Here is a 20,000-nt window from a genome sequence, read left to right as displayed (position 1 = left end):
TTAAAAAAAAATGACGAAAAACAAACATTTTATAAAAGCTAACCATTCTTTAGCCTGAATTTCAGCCGCCTAGCGAGCGGAGGACGCGGCTGAAATTCAGGCTAACCATTCTTGAACAAGTGTGTAGGCTGAAACAGTGTATATCAGTGCTACAAACCCACAAATTGTCAATTTTGCATGCATTGAAACGTTTTGCTCCGTTGACTTTGGCTTGGGTGACACGCTGTCTCTAGTCGCTTCTGACCATGTGGCGCTAGTCCTTTGTTTTTCCCTCGGCCAAGAAAAGGAAAAACCTGAAGAAGAAAAGTTTCCACCTGCCTCTTATTTCCTCGGAAAACGCTGTTCCTGGGTTAGCTGTAATAACTTCGGCCGGTTTTACTCGCGGTCAACGTCGTTTCATGTTGTTCTCTTTGGGGAGAGCAACAGAAAATAGCGTCACGAGATCAGTATTTTCGGAGCCACAGAGCCACAAAAAAAAGTTATCACGTGATCAGAATTTTTTAACCCACAGACTGAAATCAACGGCCCGTGAAGTGGGCTGGAAAAAAGCCCTTGTCCATGGACGTCTGCAATCAGTAGTAAATCCACGCAGTCAGTGTTTGGATTAGTGGGTTTGGCTGTGGCTAACTTAAAAGATAAAGAAGGAGGAAATTCACCGTCTTGGTCATTTGTCCCTCAGAGCCTTTCTCCCTCCCTCTCTTTCTCTCACCACGTAAAGCACAGCGCAAATGGGCGCTTCATGAAAGGACTTGTGTGTTAAGCCTGAACCGAGCGTGTTTTTCTGAAAATCCAAATCTGTACAATCAACTGCTAATCTTCTCATGTTTCCCTTCCGTAAATTTTTTAAAAATTGGCTCAGTTCAAACCACGTACAGATTGTATCAAATACCCTGTATTGTTTAAACTCTGTCAGAGCTAATAGTTAGGAAAATGACAAATTACAGAATATTGGCAAAACCGTCTGAAAGACCTTGACTTTTTACCACTTCTAAATGTTAGGCAATATCATTTCAGGGCTGTCATTAGAAGACGGCAGGTGGTGGAAACCCGCCGGCTGAAGGACCATTTTGTGCCAACTACTTTGTGCACCAGAAATTTTGTAATATTGAAATTTGCTATCGAAAGAAATATTATTTTTTTTAACTCTGAGGCTTATTTTGGTGATCATTCTCTTGTGTTTCTCTAATTTGATGGAAGAAGGAAACAACTGGCAACCTGTATAGAAAGTACCGTGCAAAAACTTTCAGTGGTGTTGACAGCTAAGTTGCGAAATGTAAATGCGTGACCGTCAGGAAGCATGACACCAATTGTTACGAATCAAAAATGGATGGTCAACGAAAAAAGCGATCTCTTGATGATTACTTATCAAGTCAATCGAGGAAGACAAAATCTAGCGAAAAAGTGAGCAACCAAGGTAAGAGGCAGTTTCGGTCGGAGTAAAATATTATATGTTACAAAAAGGTGTGTAATACCACAGATTCATTTACAATTTCAACACAGACGCAAACAAAGTTCTGTGATTGAATTTGGCCCTCAAAGTTGCTGCTTGATGAATGCTCATAATCTTCATCTCAATAATCACCTAACTTCACCTGGCAGCAAGTCGTTTTGAGATCGAAAGGTACAGCTTGACGTGAAACATGTTGTATCCATCTATCTCAAATCTTGTAGTATCTGTCTATCTCAGATCACTTTTAAATGTGATAATTTCAACAGAATTTGGGTGAAAAACTCTTCTATGCCGGCGAAAGAGGAGATCTGGAGATGTGTAGGAAATTCATAGAAATGGGTGCAGATGTCAACTGGAGAGAAGGGGAAAAATTAGTGAGTATTGGAGGGCTACTTTCTCACTGAGTAAGCTAGAGCTTACATGGATTTGATTTCCAGCCATTTTGGAAGTATGGTTAACAACGGCTGGGTCACTGGTCTGTGACGTAGCACCTGTTGCAATTGTATTTTGTATTTGGTAGGCAGGTGACTTTCTTTGTGGTGGAAAATATAATTGGCTGGACCAGTGACCCAGCCATGGTGTTTGCAGAGAAACGCAGGTGCACAAAACGGCTGGTCAATCGAGACTAGAGCTTACATTGAAATTTAAGTTCTGTCTTTTACCTACAACAATGTAGACTTTTCTCACATCCAGAGAGGTGCATAACTTCCTTACATGAGTGAGCATAGGGATTAGTTTCATTTTTTGGGCAACAATACAAATGTACATTTGGCTGTATTCTCTTAGGGGTTCACATACATGCACTGTACAAAGGCATCAAATACTCTGGGAAAGTTCTTAATCTCTTGTTCCATCTCCCTCCGTATCCAACCTTGACCCACCCTATTCAACTGAACTCAAGTTCCAATAATTTAGTGATGCAAAACACTTGCATGACAAAACATTCAAAATCCATCTTCAGGTAATCATGATTTGGTGACAAACTGTTCTTCTTGTGTAAATATTGTATAATTATGTAAATCTCAAATAGCCTTCTGAAAAGTTTATTCAAGCAACTTTTTCAATGAAAGATTTGCAAATTCTTTTTGCATAGAACCTTGACCCACCTGGAATTTATGCAAGGTTTGTACACTTCTTGTAACCCATTGACTCCTTCTTCCCCACCCACCCTCCCCCCCCCCCTTCTTCCCCACTTCATGAGGAAAACCTAACTCACTCCAAGGAGTCATTGGGTTAACAAAATAATTGTTTCATTAATAAAAAAACTGAAAGGTATTTTGACTTCACTTAATCTTGGAAGACCCATTACCTACATGGAGCTATGAACCTCTTCCCACCCCTCCCCTCCCCTCCCCTCCCCCCAACTCCACATACACATTGTAGTTAGGAAAAGCAACAAATATATTCATAATGATGTCTCAAGGGATAATTTCAACTGAACATTTCTATTGTAACAGTACGACTCTTAGTTCAGAAAACCTTAGCTAAGCCTGCTTTCGCAGTCTAATTTTTTCCCCTTGTTGGCTTAGTGGTTTAGGACTGTGCTCATGCAAGCAGCCAAATCTGGAAAGACAAGTGTGTGTCGTTTATATTTGGGTCATGGAGCTGAAGTTGATGCCTTCACTCAGGTAAAAGTGATGTTCTTGGGGAATGATAAAGAAAGAAAAGCCTGATGCAAGTGAAGAAGCATATTAAAGTTGTTTATGTTAAGGCAGGTAAAAAAGTCAGACCAAATCATTTCGGATATGCTCACCTCAGATCGACTTCAAAAAAAGGATAAAATCTTTAAGCTAACCTTGGTGAAATCGGGGCAAACAAAGAATAATTTCAGTTTGCAAAAACTGTTTTTTGCCCGATCTGAAGTAAGCAATCCAAGTTGATTCGATCCAACTTTTGTACCTGCTCGTTGTTTATATTCACAGTGATGCATAAATTAAGAGCTTAAATAAATACAATAATCCCTAAGGATCCCATGGTAGGAGGCAGACCACTGTTTACTGTGCAGGTGTGAAATTGAACTAGTCGGACTTTAATGGAGGACAACCTCAACCTGTAGCTGGAGGACTTAATGCAGCTTTAAGTTCTGACACATTCAAAAACTCTTGAATAATTCGTGAGCCTAACAGCCTATCAAAACATCGATAAAACGTCACGTGTATGAGCTTTATATCCTGATAAAACACTCCTCGTTAGTATTCTTTGTATAAAGAATACTAATAAGGCATAGCTTGTTTTTCTTGTATGCTAATATTCACCTCTCACAATTTAAACCATTGTTTTGAATCTAGAGGGACACGCTCTTTGTGGAATGTTTTTGAAGCCGTGTTTTATCGGGTCTAAAAACACTCGGCTACGCCTCGTGTTTTTAAACCTCGATAAAACACTGCTGCTCGTTTTTTAAACATTACTTTACAGCTTGGTTTAGGTAATTTTCAGAGCCTGGTTCAGCTTTAGGCCCACCTAGACATTATTATTTTTATTTGTAACATACATAATCATGTTACCGGAGATCAGGCCTCAATTGTTCGAAGGGTGATAGCACTATCCACTACAGGTAGCCCAGACTCAGACGGTAAAATATTATGAGGATCGATAACAAACTGAAAAAGATATTCACACGCAAAAGTTCTCTGACAATAAAAAAGCTGTACTTTATCATCGTGCTGTCTTTCTCAATTCTTGTGTGGTTATTTTCCTGGCTGAATGCAATTTAAGCGACTTCTCAACTTCCTGGGTTGTCAGTCGCACACAAATAAGGGAAAGGCTGGAAAGTAATTTCTAGATTACCTCACATCTCGCCCATAAAATCACCCTTTTTTGGCATCAGTCACGCTCAAACTCCGGCGGTGGCCACACGGATAAATTTACTTCTCTTTGACCAAGTCTAAAGGTCCAAGAAATATCCATTGCTGAGAAACAGCGATAAATATTCAAACATTCGCTTACCACAAATTTGGACAAGGCTGGTCAATCATTCACTGATTTCTTCTCACCATATCTAGGCTCAAGTGAATGGTCGACCAGCTGTGTCCAAATTTGTTGCAAGCGAGCTTCGAAGGATTTTGAACACTGAATACTTAGTTAGGGATCACTGTTTCTCAGCAATGGATATTTCTTGGACCTTTAAACTTGGTCAAAGAGAAGTAAATTTATCCGCGTGGCCACCGCTGGAGTTTGAGCGTGACTGATGCCAAAAAAGTGTGATTTTATCAGCGAGATGTGAGGTAAGCTAGAAATTACTTTCCAGCCTTTCCTTTATTTGTGTATGAGTGACAACCCAGGAAGTTGAGAAGTCAATTAAAGCACATTCAATTAGGCAAATAACCACACAAGAAGCGAGAAAGTCAACACAACAATAAAAATTAATGTGGCTTTTTTATTGAGAAGTTTTGCGTGTAAATATCTGTTTCAGTTTGTTATCGAGATTCCTATGCAAATTCTTTTTACCCTCTGAGTCTAAGCTGCCTGTATATCCACTGGATAAATCAATAATATTGGTTTTTCTAGTGTTTATCCACTGTATATATAGTGATTTGTCCGGTGGATAGTATTATCCACCTTTTGACCAATCAAGGCCAGTATTAAAAGAGAATGTAAACCTAAATGTTGTTTGGACCACCTACATAGTTACACTGTTAATAAGAATGATATACTGGTTTCTGCTTGCTTTTCATGTTCAGACTCCTCATAGTACACATACCTCTGATCTCTCTTACATTTAGAGTAATTACACCGCTTTGACTTTAGCAGCAAGATATGGACACACAGAAACTTGCAAGTTGCTTTTATCCAAAGGCGCTAATGTGAACAACCAAACCAAGGCAAGTTCAATAAATACTCATTATTGCCATATCAGTATAAACTCAAATATTATTTTGCGAGCAAATGATAATGATGATGTTCACTATTATTATCACGATCATCGTCGTCATCATCATCATCATGATTATCATTATTGCTATTAGCCCCACTGATCACCAGGTACCGTAGTGATACAAAACCATTGAGAAGTGGGATGAACATCACCACAAATTGTTCTTGATGGAGAGGGCAAACACAAGTTACTTTTAGGCTTTGATTTCCGTGCTAGCAGAGGTGGCTTTTTTTTTTGCGTTTGCTGGGCTGACAAATATGGGAAATACTCACTTTGATTCAACTGCCGTCCACAACTTTGGACGGCAGTCTTCAAGCCGCATGCCCCATAATATGAGTGCTGACTGTGACTTAAGCCAGCTATGTCCCACGTATGCCTTTACAGTAAATCTGCTGTTGTGAAGTGAGCCCACAAAACCTGAAAGTATCACGTGAGGATTTGGTCGCTTATAAGTACCGGGTGACTGCCACACAAGCTCAACACAGTGAGTTGTGACCCATGGCAGAGTTCTCTTTTCCTGTACTCGTCAGCCCAGCTAGCGAATGCAAAAGAAAAGAGACGTTTGCTAGTAGGGAAGACTTTGATATGCAGACAGATAAAAGACGTAAGTTATATAAGACCAGACTTTGCCATCTACAAGAAACATGAAAAAGAGTGTCTGTTCATTTGATGCGGCTAATTAATTACCATGCTCTCTCAGTGTGGACATTTTTTTTAATTATTAGTAAATGTAGAGGTTGTTAACCCATTGTATGAGTCAATGGGTTAACAATTACTGGCCCAGGTTGCTTGAAGCATGGTTAGCGCTAACCACGCTTTGAGCAACCAGATTGAAAAGGTCACAAACTAGGACGTTCAGGTGGACGTTAATGTGATTATGTCTAAAAAAGGCATATTAAATCTATCTCAGGCATCTGAGAGGAAAAATTCAAGTTGAAGCAATACACCTTATTCCAAAATGGCTGCCATTGTAGTATTCTTTTGTTTCCATGCAAATTGGCCCTTATGGCCTCGTTCAAGGTTAAATATTCGATTGAATTTTACTTTTGAAAGCGAGGCCATAAGGGCCAATTTGCATGGAAACAAAAGAATACTAAAATGATGGCCATTTTGGAATGAGGTGTATTAATTAATTAAGTTGCAAAATGAAAAATAATAATAAGTTACCGGTATTTTTCCAGCTGGTTTTAAAAAGTTTTCAATTTTAAATGTGTGTGATGGGAATATCTTGTTATTTCACTACCTTTCTATCAGAAATTCAGTGAGCCACAGGAAAGATCACTAAGAGCTTTAGTCTGATTTTATGTGTACAGTGTCTATGAAAACTGAAAATGATACTGAGAAGGTATTAATTTTTAGTGCATTAGGTTAGTTTCATGTGGTATTTTGTTTTGTTCAGGATGGGGAGACAGCACTGATGTGGGCTGCAGGCAAGGGACATACTGACACCTGCAAAGCCTTGTTAGATGCTGGAGCAGATGTGAATTGTCAAGATACTGTGAGTCTTGATGGCTTATACGTAATATCAAGACTTTAATCAACTTTACTGCAGTAACAGTCTCAGAGTTTGGGGATGGCCACAGTAACCTCCAGATTTAAAAAGGATTCAGATGAATTAAGCGGATTTAACCACACTCGGTAGTCTTCACTCTATGTGCTCACTTTATTCTACACATGCTGATATCTTTCACACAACTTATAAGGAGGGTCGGGAGGATGCATTACAACACAGATACTATGGCCATGTACACATACTGATCAGCCCTCACAATACCTGTCAACTCCCAAATATACGAGGTTGTATTTGCAGTCAGTCAGTCAGTCATTTTTAGCATCATCATCAACCTCCTTATTATCATCTCAATAATTATTATAATCTTTAATCATTGCGGTAACAATCGCCATCATCATCCACTTTGACTTTGAGGTCGTTATCATCGTTATCATCATGGCCAGCACCATCATTACCAACACGACCACCTCTTAATTCTCTCCATTACTACCAATGTTGTCATTGTCAGGATCTTCCCACAGTACAAAAAAAACTGCTCTTTCTTCTACATTATTCTTACACCTAAAGCCAGATGATTTTATTTGTCAGCAGGGCATCCTTTAGAGGTCAAAGAGCTAACAGTGTCATGCTCCATGTACTCAAAAACTATGTCCTTTTAATGCTACAAATTTTTGCTTTCTTGTCCTTACGTAGTATGGCTTTACTGCCCTGAGTCGTGCCGCACAAGCTGGTCACTTGAAGCCTTGCCTCATTCTGCTTGAAGCTGGAGCTGATGTTTCCCTTGTCTCCACTCTTGGTGACAAGGTAACACTGATCTGTCAAATTAATTATCAGTGTGTAACTACTCTCTTGTTAATTTCTAAAACTCCTGGTCAAAATACTTTAATAATGATAATGATAATGATAATAACAATAATAATAATAATAATAATAATAATAATAATAATAAAACATTGCATGTATAATAACTTCTTCATTGTTTGCTTTTCAGTGAAAATAAAATTAATAGACTACTAGCATTATGGTGAATGATGTTAACTTAATCAAAATTAACAAGGATTTGGTAGAGTCACTCGGAATTGCAGTGGTAGTGTTTAGTGGTGAGTGACTAATGTTCTGCTTGTCAACAGTCTGACGTGCTTTGATTTCGTTCTTTTCTTCATGAGAAAACAATGTCATCATAATAATAGTTCTAATAATAATAATAATAAGAAGAAGAAGAAGAAGAAGAAGAAGAAGGCGAAGGCGAAGGCGAAGGCGAAGGAACTGGTAAATTTGGAAGATCCACCCCGTCTGGAAAAAGGGGAGGAAAAAAGATTATATGCTTTTAATGAAAGAGTTTTGGAACAAGAAGGGCTATGACACTTTGGTCCTAACAAGCCAGAACCTTAGAGATCAGGCAGCTAGGTTGGAAAAGACACTGGGAAACATTACGGAGACAATATCGGAGGGTGTTAAAGTGAGAAGAGATTAAGAACTTAGTAACGTTGCGAAGCCATTTCTGAAATAATGAATATTCCTGAAGAAACTGAGGTGAATTTGCATAATCCACCGTCATTGCTATTTGAAAAGAAGGAAGACCCATTGGGAGGTGAGAGCTCAATGAACAATGAGGTATGCGAATTGAAGGAGAAAACAATAGAGATCCTCGCATCAGTGAAAGAGGATCTAGGTGATTTCAAAAATAGAGAAATCGACACCAGAATGAAAGAAAAGACAACAAAGAAGGACCTTAATGACATCAATGGAGTCATAGATTAGTTAATGAAGCAGAACATGTTATCTCCAGAAGAAAAGCCCTTTGAATATTTGTGGATAGCGAATTGTATCATCTACTCTGTGGTGACAGCATTCTTGTCATGCAAAGGGTGGAAAAAACCTCCAAATAGCCAACAAAAGAGCACCCAAGACAAGCAGCAAAAGAGAAAAGAGGAATATGAGGGCAAAGCTGGAACAATCAAGAAAGAGCTATCTATTGCTAAAGCGGAATTGGACCTGCTTGACCTCATGTTGGAACACACAAATTGTTGTAAGAACAAAGCAGGGGTATCAACAATCAGGCATCATAATATTGATTAGATTTAACAGAGGACTCCCTCAAGGTGACGCTCTTTGCCCCTAACTCTTCACTCTCTGTTTAAATCCTGTGGCATGGTTGATGAAATCGACAGAAGGTTAGAAGTTATCCTAGCTGATAGATGATAGGGATACACACCTACTGTATATAGACGACCTAAAGGTGTTTGCTTCAACTGGGAGTAAAATGGACACTGTGCTGAGATCAGTGGTTTGCGCAATGAAAGATATGGGACTGCATGAGAATCCTAAGAAATGTTCGACAGTCAGTGTCAAGAGAGGAACTTAAGTCTATGATGCAGATGATGTCAAGGTAGATGAATCGACAGTTCTGAAGAACTTGAAAGAAGATGAACAGTACAAGTTTCTGGGGATACTCGAAACAGTCAAATAGGAAGACAACTTAGCCTTGAACAACGCAGCAAATACATTCTTACGACGAATGTCAGTGATCTGGTCCAGTCCGCTATCGGACTACAACTGTGTCATTGTATCAATTGACACCAATTTGCTTTATCAGCGTTGACCTACCAGATGTGGTCGCAGCACTGGGCTATCACTGACCTCAGAAAGATTGACAGAGAGGCTCACAAGGTCATTGTAAACAACGGAGGGAAACACCCAGCTACATGTAGCTCCACAGCACTCTTATACCTTCCAAGGGAGTATGGGGGAAGGGGACTCTGATCAGTGGAGTCAGTATACAAAGATATAAAGATCAAAAGTGCTGTGAAGTTATACTCGAATGCAGACCCAAAAATGAAAACAGTGAGGAGATTCGAAGAGCATGCTGTAAAGTCGGGTAACATCTCTCTTTTGAAGGATGCCTTGAACGATTTGCTGAGGAGCAGGAATTGGCTCTTAATTTGGAATACCCAGAACCCTCTGTGTGCACGGAGAATGGTACGAATGTTCATCATGCAAATATGGGAGACTTTTTAAAGGAGACTAAGGTAGGACAGTTAAAGGAAACAATAAGAGAAGAGAAGTGGCATGGAAAGCTGACTACACAAGGATGAGATGATGACGACATCAGAGTCAAGGATTGTTTTGCGTGGTTGAGACACTGGACTTCTTGCCCTTCACACACTATTGCCGGAATGGTCGAACTATATGAGCAGCTTCTACCTACACGGGTATACCATGGGAAGAAACCTCGAACAGCCTCGAAACAGTCCAACATGTGCTCTCTGAGTGTCCTGCTTTTGCCCAGAGTAAGCACCAGTGGCGACATAACGCAGCCTTAAAGATTGTGTTTTTTGAAATGCTTAAAGATCTGGAGCTCGTAGATAAGATCCCACCATGGTATTCTCCTGTTCAACAGAAACCCAAGTACAAAAATGGAAAGGTGGAGGCTTTTTGGGATGTTCCAGTGTTTGGAGAGAGCAGAGAATTGAAAGCAAATCGTATTGATGCTCGAATTATTAACCATGAAGAGAAGAAGTTTATTATGCTAGAAATGAGTTGTCCCTGGACAGAGAACCATGAACGAAAAGATCAAGAGAAAAACTGCCAAATATGCACCCTTGCAATGGGAACTTAAAAAGCAGTACTCAGGATATGCTGTAGAACAATGTAACATCATAGTGGACGTCCTCAGGGGCTGGTCTAAAGAACTGGATCAAGTGATGAGGGAGCTGATGGGAAAGAAAGGAAGAGTGGTATTGGAAAAGATGCAGAAAGCAGTCATTTCAAGTACTTTGAATATGATTATTTGTTTGGAACAGTTGAATTCATTGTTTTATTGTGAGCAATTTCTTACTTACTTTAAATTATTTTGTACTTTGTATTTTAGATTTCTTGTTCAGGATAGTTGAACGTTATTTCATTGTACCATTGTTCTCAATATTTTTTATACCTTCTTACATATTTTAACTAGCTTCTACATGTTTATGCTAAGACTTTCATGCGCACTTGAAAATGACCTCAGAGGGGTTGAAAAGTCATGATTTTTTCGTTGCTTATTTTCACAGCAAAATTGATTTCTAAGAAATTACTTATGCTATATTTCGTTTTAAAGTACTAGCTGTTAAAAAACGAAAAGGTGCAAAAATTGTGAGGGAAGATAAATTATTAGCACACAAGAAAACCAAGCTGGACCTCCTTACCATTCTTTATAAAATTATAAAGAATTCTTATGAGGAGTGTTTTATCGGGTTTAAAGCTCAGCATTTGTTAGGCTGTCAGGTTCATGAATAATTTATTAAATAGTTTTTGAATTACTGAACACAGATGCACCCTAAAACAAGTGGTACCCTATCACATGGATATCATTTGTCAATTAACCTGCATGTATGAATTCTGGGAAGTTTTGAGCAAACAATGAAAAAGCGTTAATGGACAGTCTACCTTTCATAAGTTTTGCCTTGATTTTGCCTTCTAAGCTACAACTTTCGATTGCCAGTCATACACTTTATTCCAAAATGGCCGCCATTTTAGTATTCTTTTGTTTGCTTGCAAATTGGCCCTCTTGACCTTGCTTTCAAACGTAAAATTCAAAGAATATTTAAACTCGAACGAGGCCAAAAGGGCTCATTTGTAATCAAACAAAAGAATACTAAAATGGCAGCCATTTTGGAATAAGGTGAATCTTGGATTATCAATCATGCATAGAGTAAATTCATGTGAACCGAGTCAAAGGGATTGGTTGTTTATTGCTAAATAGGGAAATACTTAAATTACATTATTAGTGGCTGATCGATTTGCTGGTGTTTAGGTGTGGGATGCTGAGAAGTGGGCTCAAATGAACAAACATCAGAAGATTGTCAAGCTGATCAAGGTAAAAACTCTCCGTAGTTTGTTGTTTTGGGCAGGGCAAAGATTGAGATTGAGGTGCGAGATTGTAGAAATAAAAGGAAGGAGGCATGGTACAATGTGCTCTTTTGTTTTTTATTGAGTTGCAAATGAGATGCAAGGTGGTTTTCTGCAATCTGGCACCTTAGTGCGATTGAGTTCTTGGCGTTGTGGTTTAGTCTAAATTCTCCAGCAAAATGTGACTGGCTTGGCAGTGATATCTATAAAGGCTTATTGCGTATGAGGCCAGTTAAGGAAAAACAACCATAAATTAAGTCAAAGGGGACTTGCCGAGTGCTGGAGCTTGTAGATATCCCATAAATCGTGGCCAAAATTAATAATCATTTGTTGTAAAGCTCATTTTTTACAAAATAGGATATTGAGACTACCCTTGTTTGTCCTTTAGAGTTACAAGGTGCTTCATTCTCTTCTCAAAGATGGCTCAGACCCTCCTTCCTACGTTACATTAAACGTCTGTGGTGCTGTCAAAGCAGGGAAGACAACTCTAATTGGAAAACTCCAGCAGTCTACCTTTGAGCGCGTGCGCAATCAAGACCACGTTGATACAAGTGACGACATAGCCTCGAGGACCGCTGGGATTGAGATTGGCATTATAAATGTGCCTGGAGTAGGCGTTTTTCGTAAGATGGACATGGCAGGGCATTCGTGGGCCTTTACAAGTAATGAGTACTTCATTGGTAAGAGGACATCGATTTCTTTGGTCTTGTTTGATTTGAGCAAAGAGGACAAAGAAGTCGAGAATGACCTGTTTCACCACTTGGGGTGTCTGAAAGCGAGGGAGACAAAATACGGCGTGCTCCGTTATCGCCCAGAGGTGGTATTGATCGCAACTCATGCTGATAAAATGGCCAGTGATCCAATGCATCGTGCCAATGCCTACTTTAGAAGAGCTCTGGAGTGTTTCCAAGCCTACTTGAACTTTTATCCCAGAGTAATGGTGCTAGACTGCACCAACCCAAGCAGAAAGGAGTTTAGTGCACTTCGCACATGTCTCAAAGAACTGCGTGATAAGATAATCAAGGTAAATACCATTTTGTTTCAAGCCTCAAGAAAGCGCTCAATCTTCTCCTTTCCTTTCTAGGTTCGATACTTTTTAAAATCCCCTCTTGAATTTAAAATGCCTGTTTGCTTGAAGATTCGTACAAGAAGTATATGGTTAGTTTTCCTTGCTGTTTGAGTGCGCAATTATTGCGGAAAGGAACAGGTTGATGCCTTTTATAGAAGGGCTCCTTCTAATCTCATAAACTGTCGTGGTACTAAACGCGACTTAGATCGTTCTTATTCTCTACTGTGGTCGCTTTCAGTCATGCGCTGATCCACACCTCCCAATGCGCCAATCAAATCGAAGCTTCAACTTCTCCCCCCTCCCCCCCTCCCCCCTTCCTCTCCCCCGGGCAAACGGGGAGTGAGGAATTTGACCTTTGCCTGCGTGGAGTGGGAAAAATTGAACCGGAAGTGTCAGGTCAGGTTTCAAATGAATTTTTTTTTTCGGGCGCCGAAGTCGCTAACATCTCTAAAACACGTGTTTGGACGAGGTGGAAGAGTTTAAAGGAAGAGATGTAGCATTTGTGAGCGATTGGCTTAAAAGAAAGGTCTTTATTAAAGACGGCAGGAGCCGACAACGACTGTTCTTTAGTAGGGTATGACAAACAAATCCAACGATAGGGTAGGGCATTTGAACACCATTTTGGCCCGAGGGGACGGGAATTTGAACGATCCAATCTTGAAAAGTTCAAATGCCCGGGCAAAGGGGATGTTGAAGTTTCGAGTTGATCGGCGCACAAATCTATCAGAAAGTATCAGAAATGACGACGGCAACGGCAACGACAACGTCACAAAGCAATAACATCATTGGTTAAAATACTCGTTCCGTACCTGTGCCCCGGTGATAAAAAAATCACTTCCTTTTTTTCTTCAGATTTTGAAAGTTTTGGATTTCACGGTTCTCCATTACTCACGTTCAAAACTCAGAGGGTTGGATCTAGGGAAAAGTGACGTCATTAACTCACTCGCTTAAAAGGGCAGGGTGTATTTGCACCTTATCATAATTATATGCAAAACGAAAGTGTAAAAGTCTGAAAGGCCAAAACTCCCGTGCTGCATATTAATTCTGCGGCGTAAACACGCGTTGCATTCTTAAACTAGTGAGTCTTTGACGTCATTTTTTCCTCGGCCCAGCTCTCTCAAGAACTTAAAATTAGTAATGGCGGACTATTAATTAAATTGGAAAATTCGATTTAAAATAAACAGGTATCGCTTTTAAATCAAGACTTGCAACTTTGGTCGCTTAGTGTTTAGTTAACATAGTTTAGAAATAATGCGCTAGTTTTGGTATCAATGCATGTTCAAATAAAATCTTCAACCAAAGAATGTTGATGGTAATTTGCAATATTCCTCACTTATCTTTTTAGAATTCAGAGCGAGTTCCTCGATTATGCGCTCAATTGTTGCCTCGGATTCGCTCTCTGGCGAAGAAAAAGGCATCATTTCCTGTAATATCTTGGAAAGCGTTTGTCCAAGAAACCAAACAAGTGAACGTAACGGCTGATGAAGAAGGAGTAAGAAATGTGGCGTTTTATTTGAATGAAATAGCAGAGGTAACTTAAACGAAACTTTGACTCTAGCAATACAAAAACATACTAGAAGGATAGATTGTAAAAGTCTTTAAAGAGGCTATGTCACGCAAAATGATGTCATTTCATTGCTCCCAAAATGCCCAAAAAGCAGAATGAAACATTGCAATAACCACTTAAAACTGTTGAACAACATAAAAGAAATACAATTAAAATACAGCAAAAGCAAAGAGAAGCATGGATGGACACAAATGGACAAGATTGAAACGGATTGCATTTGGGTAACTTGAAAAAACGTCGGCCCGACCTTTTTCAAGTTTATGGCAAATCGCCTGGATAAAGCTAAATTAAAAGGCCTTTTTTGCTCAGAATCATCTTGTTTGTGATGTAACGGATAATTTTATCAGTAAAGGAATTCCACATTACCATTTTCGAGTTTCAACTCGTTATTATTTAAACATTTCTCCTAACTTGACATGGCCTCTTTAAGAAGAATACAACATAACACCGAATCCTAGTTGTTAGCAAATTGCCCCTTGTCAGTCTTTTCCGTCCACTCGAAGCTGCAGGACAACCAACTACAATACTAAGGAACGGGAGTTTTGATTGCTTAAGGTGTGAACGGAGTATTAAAATCGAGACTGTTACGCACCTTATCTTTCTTGACAGATTGTGAGTGATAATTCACCTGAACTTCGGGACAAGGTTGTTCTGGATGTTAATTGGCTCACATCTCATATCTTTGGAATTGCCTTGGCACCAACCAACTTCCCCCGTTCACTCCGTTTTGATACAGCCAGTGGAATGGTGTCAAAGGCCGACCTTGAGGTGAGCTTTCCTGAATGCCCTCTGGAGCAGCTCATTGAACTCTTTGTACGCTTTGAAGTGTGCATTCCCTGGGACGAGCAAAAACTACTTTGTGACAACTACCTCTTCCCAAGCCACTTGGAACAGAATCGCTCCAATCTTGATGACGTCTGGCCACAGTTCGGTGAAAGCGGTGGAGAGCTCTGTGCTGTGGGACGCATTCTGGAGTGCAAAAACCCGATTGACATGATTCCACACAGCTTCTTTCCGAAGTTCCAAATACGAATGTTGAGGCGGTTTGGACACAGGAGTCCAGTTTGGTTCGGCGGCATCAAGATTGCGGATGACACTGTGGAGATTCTTATCACCTTGTCCTCGTGTCTCAAAGCTGTGAATATATGTGTGTGGGCGCCAAAGGGCAACGAAGAGCGTTGCTATGATACGATGAAATTTATCGAAGACCTTAGAAACGAATTGTTGGACGATGTGGCAGGAGGAGTGGAGTTTATACACAAAGCCATGAGTGTTAAGATGCTCCGACAGAAGCGTTTCGAGGGCTATGCTCTGAATGAGGTGGATAAAGCCCTGGAAGACAAAGGGCCAAATGCAAGAATTGTCCTTGAAAACTGTGCTATAAATGAGTCTGCAGTGGACGTCAAGTGCTGTGGAATCCGTCGTCACGTTAGTCCACTTGACCACATCAGCCACATGACACTGAGACATCGAAAAGTCCTCGCTCAGCTTCTGGACTCTGACGGCACATCTAATCTGACTTCCTTGTCAGAAAATCTAGGAATTGGACCTTTTCCTATGGAAAACGACGACATGGAACTTTCAGGTGAGCTCTTTGTTATTCCGTCAACTTACTGTTCCAGATGATGTTCGTGCTGGTGTTTTCCCGTCTCTAGGGTGTTAAAGTAGTGACCATGGAAACGCAAGCAACAAGAACGCCATCTCTAAATGGAAATCCGCGATATGAAAGCGACTAACACTTTAGGAAGGAGAGAATATGAAAAATATTTGTCTTCACAAGTTGAGGGTGTCTTAAAGGGGTTTAAATTTGAAATGTTACTTGTTAGTTTGCAGAGAACGGCAAAGAAATGTGTGTAAGGGTAAAACACACGTGGCCAATGCGTGCAAAGAAGCTTTTGGAACTTAGGCCCCGTCCACACGAATCCAGAAATTTTTGTATCCGCAAACTTTCTTTTCGAATACTGCTTGCGTCCACACGTATCCGACGAATTCGGTAACCATATCCGGAAATTTCCGAATGCGGTATCCAGAGTGGAAATTTTTGAACACGTTGTGAATTCGGATTCGTGTGGATGGTCGTATCCGCAAATTTACTTTTGAATACCCTGACTTAACACTGTCGAATCCAGTCTCTTCCGGGTGAGATAAATCAACATGGCGTATCGACCTTGAAAGACTCGCGAGCAACTCGTTAACGAAACAGAGACAATGGCGGCAACGTACGATTTTGCGCATGATCAACAAGCAAAATCTTTTTCAAAAGCACTGGGCACTAGAGTTTATCATGGTACGTGCGGACAGTGAAAACGATTCGAAAAACGATTGGAGTACGCTACGTGTGGACGCGGGTATTTTTTTAATTCGGAAAAAAATGCGGATGTAAAAATTTCCAGATACGTGTGGACAGGGCCTTAAGCAAGGAGGATGACAGCGGCGACGAAAACGTTATACAAAAATATAGCTTCCTGTTATTTTTAAAGCTCGAAAGGGTTTCAACACTTCGAAGACTCTCTGTTTAGATCGAATAACGCTACAACACTGTATCACGTAACAGCAATGTTATGTTACCATATGAAACACTGGAAACAAGATGTGATCATTATTGTGATGTAATAAGTTACCTTGGCAACGGGAAAGCCCAACAAAAACATCCTACATTTTGGATTTAGTTGCTCATATCTCAAAAACGAATTCGGTGACCCCCCTTTTTTATTGCTGAAAAGTGATTAAAAGGCCACAATGAAACTTTCGGCAAAGCTTAAAAAAATTCTGTCGAGAGGATCCAGAGCTACCGCTCACAAAGTTAAGGTGGCTCTAAATCCACGTGACAGAACTTTTTAAAACTTTGCAGAAAGTTTCATCATGTCCTTCTGATTACTTTTGAGAAAATAAATAGGGGTCACCGAGTTCGTTTTTGAGATTTAAGCGGCTAAAGACAAAGTAAAGGGTGTTTTTGCAGGGCTTGCCCGTGCTACGGTAACATATTACGTCACAATAATGACTGTATCTTGTTCAGCAATAATTCGCGTTTCATTTGTTACCACAATATTGCGAATACCTGATACAACGTTTTGGTGCCGATCCTTCTAATAAGAGCGTCACTTGGAATTGTTGAAACTGGTTCGGGCCTCCCAAAATCATTTCTTGGTTATTTCAAGTCATTTGGCATGGAAGTGTGTATGACCTTTCTAGGAATAAAACTGGAATGAACGGTTGGTGTGGTTGGAGAGAAAATTAACGATGTATCGTCGGGTGCTCATGTCTTCCAGATAACCTCAAATTTGATTATGGAGTTGCTGGCATGACCAGAACAGTGAGGAAATGTTCCAAAACGTAAAACACACGTGCGGGGCTTGTAGAGCCGTTGTTTTTCTTCAGTAAATTTGTTGTTTCTTAGTGTTTTCGTAGCCATTGTCGTCTTTCGTGCTTATACGTTCTTTAGTTATGTTTTAAGAAGCACAAAGGTTCCGGGACTTTTGAGAAACGAGCGCGAGGTACGACGACATTAGGTTATCCAAACATTTTCAGTACTTTTCGAAAACGCTTCTCGAAATGAGCAAAAACGTACTACAAACTAGTGTTTTTGCTTTGCACTTTCCGGAGCCTCGCGTCCGCAGGGTTCAATTTTAATGTCTCTAAATCGAGCTATCGGCAAAGAGCTAAATTTTATGTTTTTCACTTTTACAGGTTTCACCAATGTAATTTCAAGCAGCGAGACTGATAATTTTTTATCCAGTTGCGCTGCTCACACTGATCTTAGAGGGACAGAACTAAGCGAAGCTTTTAAGCGAATGAACCAAGTTGATGCGGCTGCCATTGTGCGTAGATGCCTCTTCAGCGTGGACGAGGATTTAGCAGCGCTCTCTCGTGAAGAATATCAGAGGAGTTTATCAGATCAACTTGTTCTGCAGCCTCGATCTCGGCGTCTCTTTGATCCTTGCCAAGGATGCCAGCACTGTGTATCAATCCTTCCTCAACAGGAAACACGAGGCCCAAAATCGTGCAATGGTGAAAAAGAATCGCCCGCCAGCGCAACGGACGCAGTCGACGATTTGGTGTCAGTTTCCGTCCAAGTTTCGTCTGCAGCCAACGATGAGTCAGTTTCCGTCCAAGTTTCGTCTGCTGACGACGATGAGTCTAGAAAAGACTTGTCGCTTTCTACCGCAGAAACTGGTGAACCACACGAAAAAGCCAGTTTTCCCTTTAAAAGTGAGCTCACAGAGCTGTCTTCAAGGTTGAGTCTCAGTTGGAGACCTGTTGCTCGTGAACTTGGTTTCGGAACTACTGAACTTTGTCAGTTTGAGGAGACGAGCCTTCTTCGTGTTCAGGCCAGTCGTATGCTGGAAGATTGGTTATCTAAAAGCCGTTGTAGGTTAGGATGCAAGAATTGTGAGGAGTCCATCTTGGAAGCACTCGCAGAAGCGTTTGAAAACGCGCATCGAGCAGATTTGAAGGATTTCGTGGAACACTCCAGGAAAAAGTGAACTGAGAGGCTTGACCTTGATAGGGATAACCTCTGACGTTTCCTTTTATGTATCTTTTCGGAAGCCCATTACCCGGAGCTCCCATCTGTATTGTATGCTTGAGTCAACCCTTTCCCGTATCTTTCTATTTTTAGAACTACTCTATTTGAAGTATGTGACGGATGTAACAGAGAACACACGTGAAGTGGTTCACATACGTCACATACGTATATGACGCAATACATGGCTGACCATCGGTCTCTTATGATTAGATATTGTGAAAACACCTACTAAAGCCCCCCTGCGAAGTGCTTCTAAAAAAAGAAAGATACGGGAAAAGGTTGTCTGGGAGGGTTAATATGGAAGATGGAGGCTCCGGGTAATGGGCTCCTGATCTTTTACATAATAAGACATGATTTGAGTTGACTTGATCTGACCGAAAACAAGGAGAAGTTTGTGGGATACAGCTGAAATGGACCGACATTGTTGACATGTGCAAGATTCGGTGTAAGTTCTCTGCTTAACGTTGCAACATCGTTGGTCAATATTGTTGTAACATGGAGCAAAACTTGAAGAAATACTCCGCGATAATAATCGCTTCTAAAGCATCTAATGCGATATAAATGTAAGTGTATCTGTATATTTATGTATTTATTTGTCAAGGCAGATGTTGTATGCGTTGCGATTGAGCCCCTTGCAGACACAGTCTTGAGTGGAAAGCGGACTGAACATACCAATATTGTTGCATTGTAATCCAAGCGCTTTGTAATCCAAGCGCATATTTATATATTTACGAGATATCTTAGTTTCTAAAGCGATTCAGGGCTGCAAGAACCTCCTCATCGAAGGTCAAATGAAAGTTTAATAAGTACTTTATACTTTCCTTAAAGCATATGAACTATTTATTGATGGCAAATACTGTATCTAAAGATAGAGAAAAAAACGACCAGTGGGATTTTTGGGATAAGGATGACAACGAATCGCACTGGAGTTCAAAAAAGTGTGTTAAAATTTGGTGTCCACACGACGAGCCGTCTAATGTTGGCTTACTTTAAAGAGTTTCGTTAATTTTCTGTTTGTTTTCGGGAGAAATTGGTGTTCCGGTATGGAAACGTAACATCTAGTTTTTCGTTCGAATATGTTGCAAATAAACGGGGGCACCCAACGACGTGTGGGA

The 20,000-nt window shown here is 40.3% G+C and overlaps 1 protein-coding gene across 3 annotated transcripts in view; it reads left to right on the top strand.

Moving 5' to 3' along the window:
- LOC137982081 (death-associated protein kinase dapk-1-like) overlaps positions 1-20,000 on the top strand; it is a 23,773-nt gene that overhangs the window by 1,215 nt on the left and 2,558 nt on the right. Inside the window, exons 3-12 of one of the 3 annotated variants that reach the window (XM_068829125.1) lie at positions 1,717-1,824; positions 2,980-3,078; positions 5,173-5,271; positions 6,724-6,822; positions 7,531-7,641; positions 11,630-11,692; positions 12,113-12,748; positions 14,139-14,324; positions 14,970-15,945; positions 18,048-20,000. The exon at positions 18,048-20,000 is cut by the window's right edge and continues 2,558 nt beyond it. In XM_068829125.1, the coding sequence (XP_068685226.1) occupies positions 1,717-1,824; positions 2,980-3,078; positions 5,173-5,271; positions 6,724-6,822; positions 7,531-7,641; positions 11,630-11,692; positions 12,113-12,748; positions 14,139-14,324; positions 14,970-15,945; positions 18,048-18,844 (3,174 nt within the window). In that variant the 3' untranslated portion in view covers positions 18,845-20,000. The remainder of the gene's footprint in view (positions 1-1,716; positions 1,825-2,979; positions 3,079-5,172; positions 5,272-6,723; positions 6,823-7,530; positions 7,642-11,629; positions 11,693-12,112; positions 12,749-14,138; positions 14,325-14,969; positions 15,946-18,047) is intronic. The other 2 variants (XM_068829127.1, XM_068829126.1) reach the window with 2 other exon arrangements.

Source organism: Montipora foliosa, chromosome 13, assembly GCF_036669935.1.
Source record: "Montipora foliosa isolate CH-2021 chromosome 13, ASM3666993v2, whole genome shotgun sequence".
Taxonomy (NCBI): Eukaryota; Metazoa; Cnidaria; class Anthozoa; order Scleractinia; family Acroporidae; genus Montipora; species Montipora foliosa.
This window is presented reverse-complemented; position numbering and strand designations above follow the sequence as displayed.